At 31.0% G+C, this 27,801-nt stretch overlaps 1 protein-coding gene across 5 annotated transcripts; it reads right to left on the bottom strand.

The window, feature by feature from the left end:
* Positions 1 to 121: 121 nt before the first annotated feature.
* On the bottom strand, positions 122 to 27,386 carry LOC134687100 (uncharacterized). Of its 5 annotated transcripts, none has more exons than XM_063547089.1 (3): positions 27,278 to 27,386; positions 6,450 to 6,500; positions 122 to 2,304 (listed from the first exon to the last, which is right to left on the bottom strand). In XM_063547089.1, the coding sequence occupies exon 3, from the start codon at positions 2,284 to 2,286 to the stop codon at positions 328 to 330; it is 1,959 nt and encodes a 652-aa protein (XP_063403159.1). In that variant the 5' UTR covers positions 2,287 to 2,304; positions 6,450 to 6,500; positions 27,278 to 27,386; the 3' UTR covers positions 122 to 327. The 5 variants fall into 5 exon arrangements, with proteins under 5 accessions (XP_063403159.1, XP_063403161.1, XP_063403158.1 ...); XM_063547091.1 differs by lacking the exon at positions 27,278 to 27,386 and adding an exon at positions 27,108 to 27,273 and having other exon boundaries at positions 6,446 to 6,500; XM_063547088.1 differs by lacking the exon at positions 27,278 to 27,386 and adding an exon at positions 27,108 to 27,273.
* Positions 27,387 to 27,801: the final 415 nt, after the last annotated feature.

Genomic DNA, 27,801 nt, shown 5'->3' with positions numbered 1-27,801 from the left:
AATGTAATGATAATATTATATGCGTCGGTTGGTAATGGTAACTCTCAATGTAATGATAATATTATTTGCGTCGGTTGATAATGGTTACTCTCAATGTAATGATAATATTATATGCGTCGGTTGTTTATGCTAACTCTCAATGTAATGATAATATTATATGCGTCGGTTTCTTACAACAAAATGTAACAATTTAGTTATCAACCTATAATCTTCTGAACCAATTTTCAAAGCAATTAAGACACATAATCTAGGTAATAATATTCGTATAATTACATCTGGTAATTTTACAACAGAAATAAAACATCAACAATAACAAACATACAATTACTATTGTCGCTTAGCATTTGACTGAACTTGCAATGGGGAAATAAATTGTAACGTTTTATTGTTAACCGTTAAATGCTTGAATGTTTCGTCATTGCCACTGTCTAGTTTGACATTCGTGTAAGTGTTCCGTGGCGTAAATCCTGCTGTTTCTGCATCAGAAAGAAATGAATTAAATGGTGGCAGAGGCGAATTCCTTTCATTTGTGGTTATAAGCTGTAATGTAGTAATATTTAATTTTTGATTGTCTGACACTGTTGATACTGTCTTAGATTTAATAGGATCCGAAGAACTATGCGATTGCGATTGGGAGTTTGATTCCCCGTCTAATTTGACAGGTGGTCTACGTTCAGAATCAATAAATTTTGGCACATTTAAATGCTTGTGGTCAAGCTTAAGCTCCACTACACTACTGAACATTGGTTCCTTGCTTTTCCTTGGTGTAGTAGATGAAATGTGTTTTGGCGGTTCTTCGTCCTCCAACGTTGCATTATTGATCGTTATTACTGGAGCCGGGGACATTCGGGTTTGCAGTTGACGTGATCCTGCACTAAATGTTTGCTGAACACGATTCGATGCGGAATCCATCATTAAACTTGACCTTTCCTCTTGAATTCGATGCATTGTTTTAGAAATTTCTAACGGTATCAATGCTTCTTCGTCATCGTGTGTACTTGATACATATGATGGCGGAGGATTTGGAACTGCACGCGGAGTGACCGTGCCACTCTCAGCAGACGAACTTCTGTTTGTTATGGCATTGTTTATCATATTTTTCCAATCATCGTTTAACGAACTTTCGGAATCCGTTTCAAAGTAATAGTCACGTACATTACTCCTCGTGTGATGCTTCGGAAAACCTTTATACTTTTCTCTAAATGGTATGTCCGTGAACAGTTTTGTAGACTGTCCGATGACATCAATTGGCGCCAATGAACACACTCCTAAGACAGAAGGATCACGATTTTGAAATTTCATGCGTTTTAATTCTTCCTCTTGCTTTGTTCTGAAGTTTGCTTCCTCGTGTGGATACATTTGTTTCAGTATTCGAGTTCTGTTTGATGAGGAACCAAAATTTAAACTTTTCCCAATCCATACAACATTAGCTTTTCCTTCTGATTTAGCTGAACTTTGGTCTTTCCATCGATTCGCTTTCTTTCTATCTGAAGACCAATCATAGGATCGGGACGATTCAATAGACGGTTTAAGATTTGAATCCGATGCTATAGGGTCTAATCTTCTTGGTTTAGTTTTTCTATTACCATTAGGTATTGGTTTCAACCCTCTGGCAACATCGACAGTGTCCTTCTTTGTCTTCATAAACTTTTCCAAGTTTACAATTGGAAGACTATCTAATCCTAAATTATGCATTTGTTTGAATTTTGTACTCTCTTCGATATGATCCGGTGATTTCCTTTTAGGTAACTTCACTCCGAAGGAATAGTTATCTTTCTTATGAGCGACAACTACATTATTTGGTAAATTTGCCCGTAGAACTTTATCTTTCGGAATAAGGAATGACGGTTTTGAAGTCTTACTCAATGAACTGATTCCCTCTGTAAAAATTGGCACTTTTCGTGGAGTAACATCTGGCCTTGGTAACAATGGTGGCTGATGAGGTTGTTTCTTAAATGGCAATTTTAGCGAAGGCAAATTTTTCACTGTTAGATTTACCTCATTAGATACGATACTATTATATTGTTTAAGAATTGCAAATGCTTTTTCTTTTCCCACCGGTTTTAGTTTTATGCCGCCATTTTTGTTTTCAACAGTACTGGTTTGCTTGTCTAAAAAATCCGATAGATTGGGACCTTGTTGAGGCTTTTGTGTTATTTTCACAGAAGGAAGTTTTGGAACCATGTCATAATTGTTCAGTCGAAGCTTTTCCTCATCCTCAGATGGAGTTATATGCTTCATAATACGACCTTTTGTTGCTACATCGGATCTATTCTTAGTTCCCATACTGTGTCATCTGTACAACTACAATAAATATGAGAAACATAAAGTAACAAAATAGTTATTATTCGGAAGCTCTTTAAAAGAAATAGGCAATAGAAGCAATCGCTTTAAAATACAACCACTGTAAACGGGGAGTATTTTGTGTGAGGGTATATTCGCGACCATATATACTGTTTTTCATTTTAAAAAATGCGACAATAAAAACCTACTATACACGTGCCACTATATAAGATACAAATTATAACCAGCATTTTCAATAAACAAATTAAGAAAACACTTACATTGGAACCAAACGTTTACGTTACATCTGTGAGTAGACGTAAACAATTAAAGTTAAAAAAAGAAAATGTTCGAACTTATTTGTTATCTTGTAACATATTCTATAAAACAATTCTGTAATGTCAATATTTAAAATAAGTCTTTTCTAACACACATGTTATCCCTTAACGAAATGTTAGTAAGACGAATTGAGCTCTTATTGTCCATCGGATGTACATTAAGATAGTAGTTGATAGATCGTAGGATAGAGGAAATGTTTTCGTCTGGTGAATTGTTTATCAAACATGTTTTGCTTTTAGGGAAAGCAAACCTGCATGTTTTTTATGATGCCAATATATGTAAATTGGCTGACAAAAGTACATTGTAAAAGCTTTTAAGTTAATATGTAGCTGACAAAATGATATAAAATATGAAGCTTTTAGTTAAGAAGCATGGCCATTACTGGGAATTTCCTGAAACATGACCACCAAAATATCTGATAATTTGATTGCATGTTGATAAAAAATGTCTATCATGCACTATCACAACAATCCTAAGAGCTTAAATTTGTCGGTATTCTAATTATAATGGGTGAGTAGTTTTAATACCATAATACATACATATGTGGTTCATGAGTGTTTCTCTTTTCTCGTTTTTTTATATAGATTAGATCGTTGGTTTTCCCGTTTGAATGGTTTACCACTCGTACTTTTTGTGGCCCTTAATAGCTTGCTGTTCGGTGCACGTGTTTAAGACCGATGTTTGACATATAATGGTTTATTTTTTTATTAATTGTGACTTGGATGGAGAGTTGTTTCATTACCACATCTTTTTATATCTATAAAATTGTTTCAATATATCTATGTACATGTACAGGGAAAAAACATGTCTCTGCAATGCGAAAGTAAACATTTGTTAAACTTCTAGGATAAGAATGAGTTTTCTTTAGTGGGATACCATGACCAAATAACTGACATTAAAAACGTTCCAGGTAACCTTTCATTGGATATCAAAGTATGGGGACATTTTATTTCAGTATATATAAGAAATTTGTTGATGTGTGTTGATATCTTTGATTGATCGATTTGATATTTACGTCAAATTTTTTGGTTTGAGAGTTCTAGATGAAGATAAAACTGGAAAACTATTCAGACGTACGAAATTATATACATGATGTTTTCAATATGTCATAGCGAAAATAGAACCCTTAGCTTTAACTACTAACTAGGGTTTTCTCCCAAAAATATTTAGATACAAAACTGTACCATATTGTTCATTTTGGATATTTCAGTACAATAATTCATATAGTTATGGTACTTCTGTTAAATTATAAGTATCTTTTTGTTTTTGGCACTTATTATTAATTTGGATTCAAACTTTTAATCCCTAGCATATCAAGTTTGATGGTCTTGATATGATTAACAGATAATGTAATCATGGACCTTGACTATAGAAAAAAAAAAAAAAAAAAATTAAATAAATAAATAAAAATAGAGAATAGTAAACAAAGGACAGAGAATAATTGGTTTATTAAATCCAAAAATATATATATATATAGAGAGAGAGAGAGAGAGAGAGAGAGAGAGAGAGAGAGAGAGAGAGAGAGAGAGAGAGAAAAGCGGGGGAAATGTTCTACATTTCTACAATGTAACCGCATACGGAATTCACTGACCCCATTTATATCGTAATAGGTCACTAGCACACTATGTAACTAATAATGCATGATACAAATGGATTAGAAAAATATGTGTTTAACAAATAAGTACAATTTTGTTTAAAAGTTATTAAGTTTGAATTATAAATAAACCAAAATAATTAAAAATCCTGCTATTGTAATAAAAGCTTACTGTAGTTACAATGTTTAAAGGTACACACTAACTGACATTATTTTCTTTTTTCTGTATGATTGTTTTAATCTTGTACAATCTACCGATACTGTGAAAACAGAACTAGGTACATAACTATTACGTAAATAATTGAACACAAACGTAATTGCAGATAATGAACCAAACATTTCTACTCATTAACTAGATATAATAAGATGTCATATGAGTGCCATTTGAACAGCTCACACCGCACAGAAAGCTATAAAGGGCTCCAAAAAAACTAGTGTAATAGAATACAAACAGGAAAACCAGAAACACACGTACGAACCACATCATCAAACGAGCTATAAAGGGCCCCAAAAAAGACTAGTGTAATAGAATTCAAACAGGAAAATCAGAAACACACGTACGAACCACATCAACAAACGACAACTGCTTAACATTATGTTCCTGACTTAAACAGGTACAAACATATGCAGCAGGGTTTGTACGTTTTAATGGGTACCAACCTTGATCCTTACCTGAAATAATGGTGCAACATCACAACATAAAAGGACACACGATACGATATCAAATAAAATGACGTACTGTAAATTCAGAAATTATTGCGATGTTTTTTTTTATTATTGCGAAAAATGCGACATGGTTATAATCGAAAAAATTTAAATTCGCAATTTAAATTTTTTTTCATATGAACTGAACAGGATTTTTCACAATATCGCAAAAAAAAAATCACAATAATAAATGCATGCAATAATTTCTGAATGTACACTACATCAATCAAAACATATATGAATCTGCAAAACCTATAAGTCTCTAATATCTGGGACTATTATACTAGTTACTAGTAAAATACTAGTATAATAGTCCCAGCTGATATGTAAATTATTAAAAGTTTGTCCGGTAAATGGTCTAAATTTAAATGACCGAATATCATGTATTATTTGCACAAGATTTCAATGTTTATTGTTATTTTTTATAATAACTTATTTTAAAAATTAAATATAACTTGTACTTATTTGCCAAATACATATTATCTCGTTTAAATATATCATGCATATTTAAACATCAAACATAATTAGCTATTTATTCATTAAAATGCTATCAAATGTTTTTCGGGTTATTCAAATACTGTTCTTAAAAGGAAAGGTCTATATCGTATGGTAAAGTTACAATAGTTTTACCTTTAACATTATTATCAATGTACTAACATCCAATACAATAACTTAACCTAATACAATGTATTTGAAAAATAAAAATGTTCGCGTGTTTTTGATACTGCGAGTCTTGAATGATGGACAAACAATATTAAAATAAAAAGTATTCGTAGTTACTGATTACTGGGTATAAGGCTGGTATCTTTGATAAATTTTCATAATGCTTTGCCTTAGCAGACTCAGGTGGCCGCAGGTGTTATCAAAGAACATGAACAAATTATCAGTATTGTTGTAATTATGTGATGTATGTTTACACAATGTTGGCTGGTGGATTCCAGTTATTGTACATTGATAAATTGTATGTATCTTTCTGGATTGCGCAATTTTTGCAATATAACAGAACTATAATCAAATATAAGACAAATATGAGGTTATGCTAGCTATTAAAACAGGTTCAAATCACCATTTGCTTCTGCCTGTAACAAGTCAGAATTGTGACAATTGGTTTTGATATGGTTTGTTTTGCTTAATCTTAGTTTCTATGTAGTGTCTTGTGTTATATTATCTGTCTGTTTGTCTTTTGTTAGTCATGGCGTTGTCAGTTTATTTCCTATCTTTGAGTTTGAATGTCCCCCTGGTAACTTTCGCCCCTCATTTGTTTCACATTCTTTCGGTTTAATAATTTTTACGTTTGATTTTGCTAGTTTTTTATAGTCTTTTTTTTTTATAAATTTATGTGGAGTCAATTCTTTTTGTTCAAGACCAGTATGAAATGAAAGACTTAAACGCGGATTCAGCGAGTACTTTTACAAAGCCTACTAGTGTTTCTGCTGTTTTACCTATGTTACTAATGAACTTTTACTAGCATCAACAGGAATACTTCATTAAAACCTTAAATATTTACTGTACTCCAATATTTACTTACCCTTCCTTGCTTAAATCCCGATCTTAAGTCAACGATACTACATATTCCTCACTGAAATGAATATTAAACTCTAAATAATAAAGTTGTACATAATCAAGTTTACAACACTATCAATTTACAAACCTCAATTGGACCTAGTGATATTTCTTTTGTATTCACACTATTAACTTTTTTTTTACCTTTGTAAAAGAACAGATTTGAATCATAATTATTCCACGTAAAACAGTGCAAGGTAAATTAAAAAAAAGTTTCTAATAAACACGACTGGTTGATTAAGTTGCCAAAAAATGTTGAATTATTTTAGATGAATTAATTTGATAACGAGTTTATCAGTCAATGATTTTTGTGATAATAATAGTATTGTAATGTAACACGAAATATCAATGTAAAAAAATTGTCAAATAAAAAATCTTTTAAAATTATCCTATTCTAAAATAGAAGACAGCAGCAATTTACTGATGTTCAAAACGTGTAAATCCAACCAAAATCTTTCGATAAAGGAATTAAATCAATATTGTTATATAAATGTAACGTTTATTGGATGGTAGCATCTCTGAAATAGTTCAAAAAGTTGGAAAACCTATTGATTATAATTTAGAATAATTGATAAATGAATAGATCTACATGATAAACACATTTTACCTATAAATTTGTATTTATAGTGTGTAAGTTAATCTGTTTGTGCATTTCTCTGTAATTTGTTTTATTGGTAGGTTAACATAAAGAAGAAAAAATCTGATGGTTGCAGCTATATTGGGCTTGCGCATTCAAGATAGCTACGATAGGGATTGGACAAAATCGGTACATTTTCAGACAGGGCGACTATTCTAAAGTCTTACTATCTCCATTGAAAAGTGTGTGCAAAATAAATGCAACAGTAGTATACGGCTGTTTAGAAGTCATAAATCGAAGATTTTGCAAACATGTTCAGCTCTAACACATCTAACAAACTAAATACAATAGAATGATAGCTAATTATGAGAAATTAGATATGCGGCGATGAAAAAAGAGGGACGAAAGATACCAAATGGACAGTCAAACTCATAAATCTTAAATAAACTGACAACGCAATAGTACACATGACACAATATAGAAAACTAACTAGACATGCTAAAGATTAAACAACACGAACCCCATGAAAGTGGGATCACAGATCATCGGTTTATAATAAGCAGTTCACTTCAAATCGCATATGCCTGTTACTATCAAATAGAGCCGGATGATAGAAGAGGGACATTCAAACTCATAAATGGAAATACTGACAACGCCATGGCTAAAAAAGGAACAGATTAACAAACCAACAATAATGCACAAAGCATGACATAGAAAACTAAAGACTAACCAACACGAACCCCACCTATAACTGGGATTGATCTCAGATTTCAAGTTTTTTTCGTGCGAAAACTTAAATTCATTTCATTTTGAACAGATATATCATGTTATGGAGGGGTATTTGCGAAAAATACAAGTCGAGGGACTTAAATTTCCCGAGCCGCTAGGCAAATACCCCTCCATAACATGATATATCTGTTTAATTTCACCGAATGAATTTTAATTTAAACTCTCTGTACTAGGAAAAGGAAATATTTATTTGATGACAAGTACTATCATAAAAAATATACCACGGGAACTATACATGTACTTATACTTGTTCGCGCTGTCTTTATGTAACGTCATATCCGGAAAAAATGGCGGGAAAATGCTCGCGAGGGTAAAAAAGGAATATCCAAAATGGCAAATACCATGGTATTTGAGGCATATTCACCGGCAGTGGTGAAAAACAGTCAGATTCGTTTGAAATGAGGAAGAAATGTTAGAATATGCAGAAAAATACACTAGCTATAAGCCAATCAAAAGCTGGCATTCTTATATAAGGTGAAATTACGTTAAATAATATATGGAAAGTTATCATGAGACAACAATTTTGGTAAAGAACTCGAAAGTGTTTTGGAATGTATTATTTAGTGTTATTTAGATACATACTTATAAAACATTTGAATTTTTGAAATACTAAGGCTTTTCTACCTCAGTAATTAATGACCTAAGCTGTATTTGACAAAACCTTTAGAAATTTTCGGTCCTACATGTTCTTCATCTTTATACTATTTGGCCCTTTTAATATTTTTACATTCGACCGTCAGTGATGAGTATATTGAGAACAAAATAATCCTGAATTTTTTTCCAAATACAGCTAAGGTATAAGATACATGCTTCAATTAAAACAAAATTAATTCATATCGGCAATTCATATAACCCATTAACCGTATATATATGCCAATGTTCGATGGGATGTTGATACCCTCGCAAAATAATAGTCGAAAGCTCAACTAGATAATGTTATGAAGTTCGAGCATGTATTAAGCCAATAGAAATCTGAAAATTTACCAAGATGAAGAAGTAAAAGCCAAACCAAAAGAAAAGTGCATAAATATTGTAAAATTAACGACTAAATTAGTCACACTGACATATGAAACCTAGACCTTTAAAAAGTAACCTTTCTGACGTCAACTAAAAAACAATTTGGAAGGACATATTAAGTATGTCTACGTACAAACGCTTATTTCATTAATTACTTGTTATCACATTATTATATCGAAATTAGAACAATTGATAGAATTTTCATCAAAGATATTTACGTCAACGTACGTTTGACACAAGTCATGTTCTTGAAAGCTACATCTAACTATTAAAATGTTTGAAATAGACCCTGTGTTGCATTAAAGATTTAGTTCGATATATAACTTGGCTATTAATCAACAGTTTATGTATTTAATTCTGGACTAACGACCCGGATTAAATAACTTATATGGGATTTTTTTATAGTACGAATTGAATATAGATATCTAACGATATGGGCGTAAAGTTGACAGATATTTATCGCGCAGGAATTGTGATATTGAAAGAAGTTTAGTAACCTGAGATCAAATGTAAATATTGAACATTTGCAATTCAAAGATTTATTGCTTTTCGAAGTGAACGTGAGAGTCGATTTTGCAATTAATCTTGCAACAGTTTAAATAAATGCACTTCTTGTTTAAACGTCAATATATGCCACACAGAAAGTTTATTTACAAGTCGTGTTTTAGAATCAACTGAATGATGTTTCCTAGATATTTTGTAAGCTTTGTCAGAATAGGATATGACAAATGTTTTAAACTCTAACAGAGCATCGGAACTGGAAAACCACTGTAGAAAATACCATGGGAGAACCATGATTAAGTGCATCAAGTCTCCCGATTCCATGACATTCGTGTAAAGGTCCTTCAGTTGAAACATCGTAGAGATCTAAAATCTACGTGATAATTCAAACCCCTCCGAAACCAATAACTAACAACAGAACGACGTCCAATTGACTATTTTCGTGAATATTATGCAATACAAGACTGAAAAAAAAGTATGTATTATAAACATACATCATATGACAGTTCAACACAATTTATTTTTGTTCAAAAGGCAAGAGGTACGACTGTGGTTAAGTTCAATGCTTTCAAAAGAAACGATGAAGACCGACGCGTAAAAAATTAAAAGTGAAGGTAAAAAGTATATTTTTCCTAGCTTTATATCATTAATAAATAAATTAGAGGAATTAAACGTCAAGTAACTTTCTTTATATATTATTTGCATAAATAACGTTTTCCTGATTGGTTTTAGAGAAAGTTTGTATATAAATACTCCAAATACCAGTACTAAAATGTTATATTTGCACATTTGTGGAATCAGATTTTTGTTCTCTCGCCGGGATTTAAAATCGTGCTATTGGGATGTCAAGACAACACCGTCTGCACTGTGTCAAACACTCTAGACATCTCGGCAACATCAACTTAAATAAATACATGTCTATAAAAGAAAATCTAATATGTACTGGATCGCTTAGAACAGCCCATGCTTTGCAGACGAGGAGACAATCATATCTGTCTGAACGATATCATAACAGTAGTAATAGAATTAAGATTGTAATATACAGAAATGATGTTATAAAATCGTGTTGACAAATATTTTGGTTTAACAAATAGCCTTCGTAAGTTTCAATAATTTTAACAAATATATACATATATTTATTATATGTCTCAACAGTCTAAATGTTTTGTATGATTGGTACGTACCCTGTAAATATCTTATCATATGCCGCAAGAACCTACATTCCAATAGAATACTGAATATGAATATACAATAAATTTGCTTATCATAGACACCAGACGCTCGTTTCGTCTACATAAGACCCTTTCGTGACCCTCGTCTTAAAAAAGGTTTAGATGGCAAAATATTAAGTTGGAGAACATTTCCGAAAGATGTGTCAAGTACGGCTTAGGTAATCTTTTCCAAAGGTAGATAATCCTCATTAAGATAATTGAAATAGGATTATTTTTTCCCTCAAACTCGATTTCTCAAGAAAAATCCACACTTTAATATTCATGCATTCTTGATACTTGATTCGACTAACGTTTAGTTTTTACCGAAAAGGCCTAAATTTATTGCAATTCATATCATGTAATGTTTTATTGGAAAACCAAACCTTGAATTATTATGATAGCTCTAAATAATTGCAAAACAAATTATATAGGAATTCCACGTCAATAAATTTTCTTCATATATTTATTCGCATGAAATTGAAATTGAATACCAATCTTCGTTCAAAGAGTATAATTAACTCAGGAAAGAATTATCAGGATATTATATCCCATATAATAATGTCATATCAATTTAATATATTCTTAATTGAGCTTAATTCCCGATTCTTTGAACATTGAGATTAAATTTCAATTAACTGATTCTGAAGATTTGATTGAACCGAAATTTAATGTTGCAGGTACTTAAAGCATGCAATGCTTAGAATTATCATAATTATTTTGTAGAGGAATTGTGCACGTCCTACAACTGTTTGATGGCATTATGAACATTATTATAGAATAAAATGAACTCGATAGGGTTATCGATAGGAAATGATTATGCAGGAAAAATGACTAAAGACTATCAAGGAAATGCATTTTAATGTGTTTAAGCTTAAAGGGGGTAATAGAATTCCAGATCATAATTATCGGTAAGCCAACTGGTTCATAAAAGTTATCAAAGGTACCCGGATAGTCATCACAACTGTATGTTATACCAAATAGTTGTCCTCTTTAAGTACAATTGATATACAGAAACATTCCAAATAGATCTCAAAATATAAATTGCTTATCGACAACTTAACAGAAAAAACCCAACACACAATAAAAAGTTGATTATGGTGAATAAGGGGAAAAGTACTCATAGATTTAAACATGACTGATACTCCACTCAAATCTTTAGTGTTAAATCTTTTTTTGTTTTTTCAAAACTTTTTGTCTGTCATAGACGTTTTTGTACCCGTCTCAACTATTTAAGCATGCCAATGCCATTCTTTTAAGCAACATTGTTCCACAATATATGGTAGAATGTAATTTTTTCACACGTGAAATATATCTAGACATAAGTTTACTTATGGACCAGGAAGGAATGAAACAATCTTCCAAGATTTGACCAAAAATTTTATAAACTTATAAAAAAAATAATCAGAAAATAATTTTGCCTATGTTAGTTCGTACAGTTATTAATTTCTAGTTGAAATTCATTGAAAACATGTCGACGATCTATCAAGGAAACCTCTAACCACAAATTTACGTATTTTTTAATGACAAGTTAAGAAAGCTATAAATGAAAAGGTAGAAGTACTAAACTGAAGATCACTGAATGCAATGAAAACAGATGATGTAAATGCAATAGCAATAATTATCTTTTCTTTTTGCACTTATTGATGCCCTCGACTCAACATTGTTATCATTTTCAATTCATTTTTAATGTTGAAAATAAAGGAATAAATCCGCATTGAATTTGAGTCATTAGAAAATAATTAAATATGTTCGTGCATGTTTTGATAAGTTCGTCATCATTTGTTATAGCGTTACTGATAGAAATGTTTTGTCGAAATACGCATTTGGTTCTTTAAAATTAGAAGCACTAATGTTATTTACTACTAAATCTGATATCATTATCCTTTTATTCTAAACAGAAGTAAAAATTTCAAATAATAATCATAATGTGCAAGAGAATTTAAAAAAATTGGGAGACACTTTTAGGAAATTGTTTCGTTGATTTTAAGCAAAAAATATATATAAAAAAACTCCAACATGTCCAAGGAAAATTCAAAATGTTTGTTCCTAAGCAAAATCAAAAGCTCAAAAACATCAAACGAATGGATAATAAATGTCACAATACTGAATTCATACAGGCATTTTTTTATGTAGAAAAAGATGGATTAAACCTGGGTTTTTTTTAGCTAGAAAAACCTCTCACTAGTATGAAAGTCTCATAACATTCCATTTTACAGCAGTGAACATTTTAATAATTTCAGCTGCCTGATGATGTTGGTCAAATTACTCTTAACTTCTTATTTCAAAAGAGTATTTAAAATTAAAAAAAAAAAAAAACGGAAAAATCTTTAACATTTCTTAAAAGAGAAAAGTTGTGAAAAATCATCAATGTGAATGTGAACAAATACTTAAAACGATGCCTTTTCATCAGATTTAATTTATTTTCCTTACTGTGTCAGGTATTTGATGCTAAAATCTCTGAGAATGGAAAATTGAAATTTATTTATTTTAGTCAATGATAATAATGAAATTATTTTGCTAATTATGAATCTGAAAAAAAAAATTAAAAAAAAAACCAATTTCTTTACAGAACCATCATAAAAATACTTAAACTTTATAACGGTATTTCATGTTTTTAATTTGAATACTTTGCCCATAAGTTTTAAATGTCATATTTAAGCTGAAAACAATTACTAGCACTTTTAACGTCTTATATATATGCAAAACAAAATAAAACAAGGTGTTTTTTTATATTTACCGTTTTATTTTTGACAGCACTGACGAGATTACTTCCATAATAATATATTTTTGCCAATCATATATTTTCCTTTTTGAAAATATTTGTCACTTGGATGCAAAATGTTTCACTATAAAACATCATTTTAAGATACAAAAAAAAAAAATTTAAAGCGCATCCGAATAAAAGTTTTATTGATATGTGCAAGTAACTAATATTAAAATCATTATGGATAACACTGCCTTATGGCAGTTTTACGATTTTTTGTTGTTGACTTTTGTATATAAAATTTACTAAGGTTAACCAAAGGTTAACTAAAGGTTTATGACATGTTATCAGGTCAATATGAACAAAATGTGGGGTTCGTGTTTTCAATTCACACATTTATGCCAAGTGAGTTATTGGAGGCTGTTTAACATGTTTGCATTTTGTCATTGAGGATGTGAGTCTTTTTACTTTTGGCCATCCCACTTTTTTTTAACAGACATGATTCTACTAGATTTCTTTTTCATTATACCTATTTGTCGGGTATTTTTCAAATTACTTTGGTCATTATATTGAAAAAATTGAATGATTGGCGTAACATGGCAGCTGATATAGTGTTTGTAAAATGCTTTAACGTCTAGTGGCAAATATTTCATGCATTTTCAGCACGATTATAAATTACAGATATATCAAATGTATTTTCTTAAAATTGACTGAGAAGAATTCGAAGGACGGTAAGATCTAATACGGGGCAACTGTGATGAAGGGCGGGAAGTTCTAGAACCACTGAAATGAGAGTCTTAACATAATTAGCAGCATATGTGTTATCAAATAAAAATTCAAGTCGGAAGTCAAGTTTTACTATGTGACAAAATGAACGATAGAGCGAGACAATTACGAATGTTTCAATATTGTATTCTGTGTTTCCGTCTAACGTCATTCTCAGTACATGAAACAATAATAGAACTATGGATTAAGTAACTAATGTCTTTTGTTCAAACACATCTGTTGAAACGGTCTGTGATATGTAATTGTAAAATTGCAAAAATACCAAACTCCGACGAAAACTCAAAACGGAAAGTCCCCAATCAAATGACAAAATGAAAAGCTCAAACACATCAAACGAATGGACAACAACTGTCATATTCCTGTACAATTCATTATCAGATAAGTAGAAACCCGCAAAACAACCAAAAGTGAATAACGTGGAAATTTGGATCTAGAGAAGACAACCTTCTGTTTTGGTTGTGTCTATAGATTTACCATAATCAATGACACCTTTCGGTTACAGTACATCTTAATTCGTATGTTACGGTACATGTTTTCCTTATGCGCTTATTCTGTTTCATTGTCAATCATACCGCATCTGTTTTGTGTTTGGCTGTCTGTGATGTATAAATACGCTGCCACGTCCATTTAGAACATATCGTAACGCTAAATCCATTACGTTGAATAGGACTTGAAGTGCTATGGGCTTCGAACTTTTAAGAAACCGTGCAACAACTCATGGGATTTTAAATTGTAAAGGTTTTTTCTATGTGTTATTCTACATAACATAATTATTTTAATTAAATTAGTACAGGTTATGTAGGGAAATAACAACTTGTCAAGATTACAACAAATCCCTACGAAATCTCAGACTTAAAAATTCCTAATATGAAATCTTATCATAAACATAAATACCTTTTAAATACAAATAAACATACCTTATATTTTAAAACTCGTATGCAATTTCCATTTTACATTGATATAACATACGGAAGTGTATCCAATTTGAATAAATTTTACATTGTAACATTAAGTATTAACTTCCAATCCGATATATCTTTCAATATAACAAGTGTATAAAAATCTGTCTTATTTAAATTTAAAATAAATCCTATCAGATTATCGGTATAATTACTTAGTGTATTGGGTTCTTTACGAGGCTAAACGAGGTGAATGATTGTATCAAAACATTTAAATATTTTATATCTTTGTCTGCTTAACACGAAGTATATTTGTTTTGTATTGCAAACTTCAACGTCAGTACGATATTTTGAAGGGAGTGTGTGAAATACTTCACCAAAGTGTATACCAAAAGAGTCTCCAAACCCTATTCTTATCGACTACATTTAGTCCTTAATGTACCCTGAAAAAATGATTAAATATTCCCTTTTATTTTGCCATGTTAAAAAACGTCAACTTACATGCACCTATTTAATGAAACCATGCTTTAAAATGCATTTGCTTTTAATATAAACTATTTTTGATTTTAAACATATTTCTAAACGTTATTTCGTTCATTAATTATTATATATGCGAATATTATAAACTGAAATATAATTAAAAAAGTACTAGACAGTAATTTTAAATTTCAATCCGAGTGATATAAACTATATACAATGTGAACAGCGGGTTTTTATTTGCGTTACATGCATCAGTAATAGAGCATTTGTTGGCTTTGTGTTGCTTAGTCTTTAGTTTTCTATGTTGTGTCTTGTGTACTGTTATTTGTCAGTCTGGGTTTTTTTTTCTTATTTAGCCTAGGCGTGATCAGTTTGTTTGAATTTCCGACTGCTCTTTTATAGAAAAGAGAAAAAAAAAGACTACAACGACCATAACATACATTTACCACATCCTATTGAGATTTTGATGAAGATACAACGGTGAATAACAGTAAATCATGCCGCTTTTTTTTTACTTAGAAAAGTAAAACACCCAACATTTGAAAAATCCGAGATTGCATTTTATATCGTCAATATGTATATTAATATTTTGTTTGATAAAGTAGAATTCGGTGTTGGCAGCAGATTTTTAATTGCCTCTGTTAAATTTATTCGTAACTTTTCTCGACACGTGGTAATGTAGAAATTGATATGTTGCCATGACACCTGCCCATTGTTGATTGTATATTCTCTTATACATGTAGTGTTAATGTTGTCGTCGGGGACTTTTTCTTTGACTTATATCCACATCTGCTTTAAAAGAAAATACTTGTACTTTACAAACCTTTCTTACGGAGTGCCCTGAGTATTACAAGTTACTGTCATCTTCAAATTACAAAATGATACATTATACGCATACAACAACACTATCCTCCGGGTAATTTTGAGTCTGTCCTCAAGTTATTGAACACAATATTTGAAATTGTTGTAATCAATGACATGATAACATGATATTTTCAAAATAATGTGTTTGTTTATGACATTCCGATGCATTTATAAACAAATTAAAAGAAATTAAAAGATATTCTTTTGAAATAAATTTTACCTTTGTAGAATTTTTCTTTTATAAATACATACATTACAAGTTCCACTTTCAACATCTTAAGAACTAAAAAGGGACATCCAATGCAGTAATTTGATCGGCGTGTTTTATCTACTTTTTCTTCAAACGAAAATTACAGGATCAGACGGAAGTTGGCATCGTGTGTTAAACGCTGATTTATCCCTACCTATTGTTCATAATCGATTGTAGCCGGAAAGCTGTAAATGTTCTTTTAGCCAATGCATATTCGCCAAACTGATCTACGTTGCAAATTAGGCAGGATTCGGGAGGTTTTAATGTTGTATTTCAAGACAAGTACTTAGTCTTATCAAATCACATGACTTGAACAGGAACGATAGACAACCCAACGGACCAGAGAATTATAAATGTCAATAAAGAAAAGACAAAAACCCGACAATCTGGGTTCCAAAAACTTTATGGTGATTTATAAAAAAAAATGCCACCTCAACACTTCTTCGAAAAAACAGTAAAATTGTAACATGCTCTGAATCACAAGAGAAGAGCCAGTAAATAAGAACGCACACAGATTAAAACCGAAAGTCAAACAATTCCAACGTTCTAAAGCTTGTTTCGAGAAACTCGATAACTTCTTAATTCCCATGCAAATGATAAGTCGTTCAAATTCGTTTTTGAGGTTTACTCAAGATCTCACTTAAAAAGATGTTAGGTTTTTTTTAAGGGTGGACTCCCTTTTCGTGTGGATAACAATACATATATAATGGAAATACTAGTATTGAAATTTAGTAATTTCATGTTTGAATGCAATTATGTCATTGTCTCCAAAACAATATACTTATATATAAGAATGATTATTAAATCATAAAGCGATACATAAGTAATAAAAAGACTTGTTGAAACGAAAATAAAGAAATTATATTCTATATAATTTTTATAACCTTTGCAGACGTAAGCATATTATATTACTTACTTTCGTTACTTCCGCCTGGGCGGGTTAACACGGTCACCCGATTAAAGCGTAGTCTATTAGTATTCACTAATCGTAACTTGTTTTTAATTAAACTTAAAATTAATAATTGAATGCTTTATTTTTTATTTTATTGGGGTGTAAAGCGTGAACCGAGGCACATTTTTTATGAGGCGTTTCCAACTAAAAAATGCATCGATCGACTCTTCGAAATTACAAAAAGAAGCATGCAATTCTTTTATCGACTAAATTTGTATGATTCAAGCATGACATTACGAGTTATATCAAATATTTAATGTTTTATGTGTATTATTGTGAAGTTGTCATGGAAAGCACGTGTTGCAATGACTGTTGCGTTGTATTGTGTATACAATCTTGTTTTGGAATGCCTTGCGATTGTTGTTGGCCAATCAAGTACAAATTTTTATGAAATACACACGCAATGTAATTATATATATTTGCATATTATGTCTCATTTATTCTGATCTGAAGCACATGTTCCTTTTTTATTGTATATTGATTGATTTGTTGTTCATTAACGTCCAGTGGCAAATATTTCATGCATGTTAAGGAGGGGAGCAAATGAGCAATACATGCAATAAATATATGTTGTAAAGGTAACCGTCCAGTATGAAGAAAGTAGATTTTTGGACCACCACCGGCAAATTAGTGTATATTTAAATGGGACATAAATTAAGCCTTGCAACAGGCCACCTTTACAGATTCATTTGTTATTAAGGTCCTTTACCGGGGCGTATGACATTTGCGCCGATTTTGAAAATATTCATTCTTTCATTTGCGCCGATTTCATTTTTTCATTTGCGCCGATTTTATATTTGCTCCTAATTAGATTTACAGGTAAGTTAATATTTGTACAAGACAAGACAAGACAAGACAAATACTTTATTAAAGTCTCACCACTTGTTACATATAAAATATACAGCTTTTTAAAACACAAATTAACAACAAGAGCCACTCTATAAAGAGTTATGAGAGACTATAAAACATTTTTTTTTTAAATTATAATACAAATACAACTTAAGTCAACTATCACGAATATAAAATACATTTTCGCTTTATTAAAATTTCATAGCAGATTTTGGCAGTATAAAATACCATATTTTCATTTGTAAAAAGAAATATAAATTTCTCATTATCAGACATATGTAAAAAAGTCTCATCAACAATACTAGCATGGTTAAAAATAACATTACGAATCTCTGAATATACAGGACAGTTTAACAAAACATGTTTTTCATCTTCAACGTCATCAGTACAGTTAAAACATAATCTACTTTCAATATCAATATTCTCATAACGACCAGTTTCAATTCTGATGGGTGCTACACCGCATCTAAATTTTGCTAAAGCACTCCTGTATCTACCTGGTATATTAAAAATTAAAATAATTTTCTACGCAATATACATTTTTAAACATTCTATATGTACGTAATTTATTTTTATCATCTGACATAATCTTGTCATACCATTCTCCCTTAATTTTTTCAAAACATACATTTTCAATATTCTTAACTAAATCCTTGTTCAAAATAGCACCATTGCACAAATATTCCATATTAAGTTCTTTAAACTTATTTTTTACTCTAAAATGCCAATTTTTGACTTTTTTTACATGTGTTATCGCTTCACCTTTTTAGTGGTAAAATATATATAAACTGAAAACCTGTCGAGAATATTTCAACTTTGTACCGGAAAAATGAACATTAAATGTTTTTTACATTTCACCACTGAATTCAAATGCTTTTACTTTTACATTTTTGGATTTAAGAATGTAAACTTTCCTTCTGTTCAGATATACATAACAGAAAATGTATATTTACAAATACCACAACATAAATATATACGGATGTATCTAGTAAAGGGTTTATATCTTTGTTGACAGACGATAAACATTTTATGTAGCGTTAATTTCAATTTCATTTTATGTCCCTCTTGGAAACTATACAGTTAGCGGGCATTTTACCAATTGCACATTGCGATTACTTTACGAAAGTAGCTGTTTTTGGGAAGTCATTAAGCCACCTTATTTTTAAATTCATTGATTTGTATTTGCTAAAACTGTTAAACACAAATCGCAAATATAACATTGGTATTTTGGATGTCTCAGTTCAGATTTTTAATAATATATACTTTTTTCCAATAACCTTAATACGTCATTTTCCACACCAAGTTCTCTATAAATTTGGGCTCAAAAGTTCAATTTCGAATCATATTCTGTTAATTTTTTAATCAAATGTATAATATTTTAATTGACATATGATATTATATCAGAATAATATTTCGAACAGAATCGAAATGTTTCGAAATAAACATAAGATGTGAATTAGGTAGATTGCCAATGTACATTGAGAGGCAGTATAGAATTGTCAAATATTGGCTAAAAATTCATTTTATTAAAACGTGTCCAGTTTCTAAAAATACTAGTCCACTGTTTGATTTTACATGGCATCCAGCCCATGTCACCATACAAAGACATATTAGGCGTGTATTTTCCTACACCCATGAAAAAACGCATGGCTCTATTTTTAATACTATTTATGCTATGTACTGTACTATGCCATTGGTAAAATCTGGTTATAAATGATGTTCATTTATGTTCATTTATGTTAATTTTGATTTACATTGTTCTGAAACTTCGTAGTAACATGTTAGACATATTGCACTCTGCATGCAACGAGGCGAGGAGTCAATTCTTTAATCATCGAGGGCCATACATATCTGAAGATAAATGTCTTTAAACATATCTTACTAATGTACCATAAAATCATGTACAGCCAGAGTCACCGCGGATTTTATTGTCAAAACACAGAACGAGCATAGCCATGTGGTAGATATCCGGAAAGACAGTGGTCAAGGAAAAAGTCCATAAATGTATCTTTTAGGACTTTTTCCACCTACCCGTGGTGAGCAGGGGACAACAGTTATAAACAAGTTATGATTCACATTTCATTACTTTTGTACAAGTGGCTAACTGAGGAGGTCTATAATGATAAATGAAAAATAACATGACTTGAATTGAGAGTTCATTCATTGGCACTCATACCACATCTTCTAATATCTATTCACCTGTAATTTACCTGTAAAAAAATCGGCGCAAAAGAAATGCCGATCGGCGCAAATGCAAAATGCCGCTTTATCGGCAGAGAGCATGACAGTCTTTTAGCATGCGATTTTACCGGATTTAAAGTCCAATTTCTGACCAGACGTGGCTGCGTACTCGTTCATCACGCACAGTCAAACGGACACTCATTCTGATTTTTTTTCTTGAATCACATTATACTTATATTTTGTTGCACAGTAAAAAAAAATGAATAATACAAAAATGTTTTCCTTTAAAGTGGGTAATCAGAATTTACATGTATGTTTAAAATATAACATACCCGTAAAGCGGCTTTAAACGGACAGACTCTTGTCCCTTACAAGCATTCCATGCGTTTTTCCAGCTGCAGTAAAACAATATATCATGGTCATCAATCTTATATAATACCGTTCCCTTATTAAAAACAGTTGCATATATGTGTTGCTCATTTCGTTCCAATCTTACTAATATAGTAGCTTTCGCATTTCAAACAACTATTATAGTGTTATTCACACCAAATTAGTCCTGGTTTCAATGGAAAATAACCATTTACATGTAGCGTCTTTAATGGTCACTTTCTGGTTTATTTTTTGTCTAATCGTTTAACAGACTAACAAAAACGTAGGTGCAGACTGGAAATGCTATGAACAAGTTAGCATGACCGTTTTAAATAATATGCCTCGTGAAGTTGGAAGAAGGATAATGCAGAGCAATGATTTGGGGTCTGTTTTTGGTGACTTTTGTGTTAGCATCCTAACACAGGATTACTTGTTTATATTAGAATTCTGCCGCGGTAGTATAAAATGTTGATTTTCTAGCAGGCATATGCAAATATTAAGGACAAAAATGTCAAAGGACCACAAAAAATAATATTTATACAAGAATCACTTTAGTTGAGGGATATGACGAGATATATGGATTGTCAAAAAACGAATATAACATATAGACTAGTATACGTTTGGATCAGTCAAAATAATAAAGTTAGAGGACTACATCAAACTACTGACTATAGTTCACCCGCATTAGAAGTAGCTTATTAACTGTAACTTATTTTATGTACAAGAAGCTATTATATTTTTTGTTTTTTTTTAATTTAAGCATAATTTTATAACTTTGATGTTTTTTTTATTTTTATCAATAACTAGATGTACAATTTGGTGTTTATCAAACGATAAGTGTCTAGTATCGTATTTACTGGGGTGGAAGGATTAGGTGGATCTTTAATTATGCGGGAATTTCGGATTTTACCTTATAGGGACACGGGAAAGAATGTTTTATGTTTATCGGGAAGTCCGGACGACACCCCTCCTCTACCGCCCCTCTATATACAGTGATTTAGTGGTCAATACCAAAAATCTGATAGTGACTGGTCGGTTCAAACATGCCGTATAAGCCGGGCTTCGGTAAATGTTTACAAGTTCCATGAGCCTACTTTAAAACAAATCGTGGAAACAAAAACTAGTACGAAATTGATCTATTATAGTTTTCTCAATAACATTTAAAATAGTTTGAAGACAGGTATAACACTTATATTGTATCAACATCTTGAAAAATCATAAAGTTAAAATAATTGATCTCTTCACAGGATATTGAAATGTTTATTGCTTCAGAACGGAATGTGGAATTGTGTACAACATTATTAAAAATGCAAACTACATAAAGATCAGTATAGGTTCATTCAATATCAATTTTACTTACCACTAAAATCAATAAAATAGTAAATTGTTAATATCCTGCCTGTCTAATATAAATATGATTCCTGTGTAATGAAATAAACACCATAGAATCGTGTGAACGTATGTACTAGATTTCTGTCATTTGAGTTCAAAGTTGTCAGTTGTCGATTTCAGAAATCATATTAATTTCTTCAGATCGCGTTATCAGATGTTCGAAGTGCCGAGCAGAAACACTAGGATATTTTCTATTGCATTGAAAACTTTTGTTATTCTTGTGAAAAATACATATCGATTTTTTAAAAATATATCAAATCATTTCTTAAACTTTTTGGCCGACCACCGGTACGTTCTATCAAGGTGTTTTTTTTTTTATCTAAAAATTCTAAAATACGTATGTAGAGAAAACAGATATCTTATCCTTAATCTTTGAATAATATAACATTTATGATCATTTTATATGCAGAGAACTTGTTTTGCTGTTAACTAAGCTTTTATTCTTCCAGTTATTTACGTAACACTTTCGTGAGTTGCAAATATAAGTTAGGAGTCGGCAGTTTTTTTTCTAGTGGATATCAATTTTTGGATGAACCTCGGTAAAAGAAACACTTCAACATACTTTATCAAATTAATCATTCTTATAATCTACTTAGCAAAAGCACATTTAACTAAAAGATGATTTGATATGCTGAAAATAAATATTTGATTCGACACTATTCTGAGTTAATTTCCTAAAATAGAAAATACGGAAAGATGGTCGTGTGAAAGGACCTCATAACATATTCCAAGAAATGTTAAATTTATTCTCTAGACAACTAATTCAATCACGAAGGTTGATTTAATGGAGTAATCTTTTGTTATTTATGGAACAGATATAATGTCTTTACTTTTAAAAGGTTTTAATTTCCAAATGTTATTAAAAAACTAAGAGAAGGCAGCCTAAAAGTGCACTCAAAATAAGTCGCAGAGAAACCGACATTCAAATGGCAAAAGACTAAAAAAAAACGACAAAAAGACAAACAACAGTCTTATTAAACATTTCATACGAAAACCAAATAATCACGTCGCAAATGTTTGCACCTGTCCTAAGTCATGAATCAGATGTACAGTAGTACGAATACGAATACTTTATTTCTCATAAAACTACCATTACATAGTTATAGAGAACATACATAAATATAACTATAAGGTACAATTTTTACAAGCATGTGTGAACAATACAATGAAATTAACTTGGAGGACTGACTTTCACATTTATAACTTTGATAAATTTACATAGTTTTTCTAATATTACAATATTACATGAATTAAACAGTTGATCAAACTTATAGATATTAGGATTAGACCAGCAGTATGTAGGTAAAAATTTCTTTCTTTCAAACATAAAAGATCCACAATTCATAATATAATGGTATTCGTCACCGATGTCGTTTGAGTCACAGAGTCGGCAGATTCTGTCTTCTCTCTGTAAACCCTGCCACCTTCCAGACTCAATCGGCAAGTTGTTGTTAGTTTATGTAATTTATATACGTATTTTTCGTTTCTCGTTTTAATTAAATAGATTAGACCGTTGGTTTTCCCATTTGAATGGTTTTACACGAGTAATTTAGCTTGTTGATTGGTGTGAGTCTCAAGGCTCCGTGTCAGTGAAGGCCGTATTGACCTATAATGGTTTACTTTTATAAATTGTTATTTGTTTGTTAGTTTTCTCATTGGCACTCATACCACATCTTCCTTTATCTAAAAAAAAAAACAAATCAGGTACCCTAGAAAGGTGTTCAGAGATTCTTCTCCACACGTAGTACACCACGTGGTATTAATGCTATAATTAATGCTTTAATGGTCTTCAATGCTCTTCAACTTCGTACTTTATTTGGCCTATTTAACTTATTTGGATTCGAGCGTCACTGATATGTCTTTTGAATACGACACGCGCGTCGGCGTATATATACTGATTTCAGTCTTGGTATCTATGATGAGTTTATTTACTACGTACATGTACACTTTCTGAAAAAAGGACGGGGCTGTGTTTTTTTTTATCCGTGGGGATACAACTTAAATATTCGAAGCCCTCTGTCATAGGTGAACTTTTTCTATAATACAAAAGAAGATTCTTATTGATACATTTATTTTTTAATTTTGTGTCAAACAGTTAAAATCAACTGTTATTTGCAAAACGGTTTGGATTGTTTTGCAGTATCATAGACTAACGCGGTGTGTGTTTGCATGTGTGTTTTTTTCGATTTTAAAGAGAACGATAGATTTCACATTTTCACAAGCATTTAGTACATTTTTTGGTTTTAATTGCGTTATTGGTGAACAAACGATTGTCGAAATAGCAAATAAAAAATTGCGCGATTGGTCCCATAATAATTCCTAGTTATAGTCCCTGTTTCACGTTCATTTCAGACTTTTTTTTTGCATTTAAACAAATATTTCCTCATTGAAGGATAAATATATAAAGCAGTCTGTGTTTTCGTAATGGCTCTGTTATATGTATGGTTTTCGGTACATTGTTTATTATAATAGATTTTGCCGGAGGCTGAAATATCCCTCGGCATTGCCTCGAACCATTACATAATTCCTCAGACTATCATTACGGACATTGGACTTACACAGTCATTACGGAACACCCATTATTCAATACATTGGTAAATATAGATTAAATTAAATTACTAAATTAAGCGAAAGTGCATTTTAAAAGTAAAATGCCATGCATCTAGAAATGAATAGTTGAAATCGACGGTTGATTTGAGAACTATGCATGTTCAAAAATAATATTGCGTAAATTAATTGAAAGCAAATGACATCTTGATGAACCTAACTAGTTCTTGCCTTTAGTAAGAGTTTCTTTGATCGTGATTTTATAGTGTTTTAAGACATTATTAAACTTCGATCAAAATATCAAATGTCTAAAGATGTTTTTCGTGACCATGTTATTGGGTGTTGACACGAATGTTTAACATTACCTGTACATTGAAATTGCATAACGTTAGCAGCAAGGGAGACAACTACAGACAATTGTATAAAAACAGACAGGATTTGTCTCAACTCGGCCGAGTCCGTACCCTAATCCAGAGAGTAGCGGGTTCTACCGAGGATTGCCGAATAACATAGAGAAAGACAATAGTTTGTATGCTGTAAAAGGTTGTCGCCATCAATTAGGAATTTGACAGTTGCAATTTTTGTTTTTTGTTTGCGACGCGGCAACTCTTCAAACGCATGTAGTATAAATTTATTCCTTTTCCAAAGTTTTTGAATCAGCAAAGATATGATTTCTTTGACGTTTTGAAAAGGTAAATACATCACATAACATGATAATTCAAAGATATTTTGAATTCTAACATGACGCCCTTCAAACGCTTTCAGTACACACCCGTGGTAAAATATGAATATATTGTAAGGGCTGTTCCGACTGTTCTCCCACGTCAAATGTTTTAGCTACTCGACGTCATAAAACAATGACGTCAGAATATAAGCAAAAATACACGCTTCTGGTACCGAAAATATCACAACAAGAAAACGTAAACAAATGATGCTAAAATGAGTTATATTAGCTATTTTTGTATACAAATGAGACATTTAAGTACAATAATAATTAGATTCATCTAAAATTATCTAAATATGTTATTATAAATAGTTTAAGCATCATCATTTACTCAGTTTGCTCTGTTATTTTACGTCAATTTAAAAGTGCGTTTATTTATTGGAATGGAAAAAAATCCATCTCCTAGAGCGCTTCGATCCAAAATAATTGCCGTATTTGTCCTATTAGAATCGAAATAATTCATGGGGGCTTGAATATATCTATCGTTCAGGGTAAAATATTTGTCATAAAGGGCCAACCCGTGGTAAAATCACGATATATTCAAGACCCCATGAATTATTTCTTAATTAGTTTGGCTCAATTTCACACGTTTCAATTAATTTGAAAAATATAACGAAAAACCGTGTTTAATGGTATGCGTCATTTCATCTTACATCATATTTTTGTTATGACTATAGATACTTGCAAATTGTATTGCTATTTTATTCAAAATTACACCATCTACATGTACTTGCCACCAAACCAATCATGTATAGTTTAGAAACAGGTTGATTTAAGATACAGAGCGAATCTATCGTTTGGACTTTTTATAAGTCTTTATAAGGGTATAGTTGACCATGGGGAGCTTCATTTCTGAGTTTTTTTAATATAATTTTTAATGCATTTTTCTGTATCCCTTATGAATGTTGCCTGTTATCATCTATTTGTCTCTTTTTAGCACCTTGTCATTCTCTAATTTTTTTTCTAGACCTAGTTTTCTATATTCTTTTTTTTAGTTCTTTTTTACACATTATTGTTCTTGATTGTAAACCACACCAAGAACATAGTACGTTGTACTTATTTTAAGTATAAATTTTATAGTAAAATGCAGTTACTATTGAAACCATCATCAAAACTGACTTGAACTGGGTTGAAAATATTTACGTTTAACATTTAACGTTAAAATATTCTAGTTCAAAACATATGAAACAAGAGAAAACGACAGCACAATTACAAGAAAAAAAGAATAAAAGAAAAGAAAACAACTAACCGACAAAATACGTTACTAAAAAGACTTCACGATTTCACAGGGTCAAGAAAATGCGTCTATGAGATGCCTTAACAATACTTTTTAATGCAGAACAAAACCAAACATGTTATGATCAGCCCTGCCAAAAACAAGAAGACTTTAGATAGTACACTTATACTCAGACCGACAAAAAATTGAATACGAAGTTATGCATGAACCTTTCTCTTTTTCTCTTCAAACAAATCATACAGTAAATATAATTACAAACAAAAAAAGAAAATATAAGAAGTAATTTATACTCACGTAAACCGGTACAAAGGTTCACGAAATCAACATTATTAAAATAGTAATTGATATCGTCAAAAGATGACAAATACTAGAGGTTGTGAACAATAAGTCTTTTTAAAACCTTCAGTCAATACACAAAGATCAGATTTGTGTACACAACAATTTTACAAACACGTAATCATCACCTTTGATCGGAAATTGAAAAAAAGAACATTCACAAGACACTTTAAATTGGTGATATTAACTTCTTCCGTTGTTATCTGTCTGAGTTTTGTGGACGTTTAACTTTGTAAGGGATATTGATCTTTGGTTTGTTTTCTTTTAAAATTATCAACAATTAAGATATGTATTGACTTTTTTAAACAATCAATAATATTAGTCTACGGAATGTTTTAAATCAAGCAGCGTATGTGTCACCGTGTTTTGATTAAAATAAGTTATAAATCTTATTCGTCTACTTACTTTGACTAAAGTAGAAGTATTGCGTCATACTATTAATTTCTCAATTGCAATGTCAATTCGATTCAATAAAAATACATTATAGTTGCACGAAGAAAAAATGTAGATCTTATACCAAAAATTCGCGAATCTATATCTATATATTCAAATGAATTTTAGCAGATACATTTGTAGATAAACTCATCATAGATACCAGGATTAAAATTAGTGACGCTCGAATAAAAAAAAACGTTTGAAAAGGCCAAATAAA

This window comes from Mytilus trossulus, chromosome 10 (assembly GCF_036588685.1).
Source record: "Mytilus trossulus isolate FHL-02 chromosome 10, PNRI_Mtr1.1.1.hap1, whole genome shotgun sequence".
NCBI lineage: Eukaryota > Metazoa > Mollusca > Bivalvia > Mytilida > Mytilidae > Mytilus > Mytilus trossulus.
The sequence above is the reverse complement of the archived record's forward strand: the minus strand, read 5'-3'. Positions and strand labels throughout refer to the sequence as shown.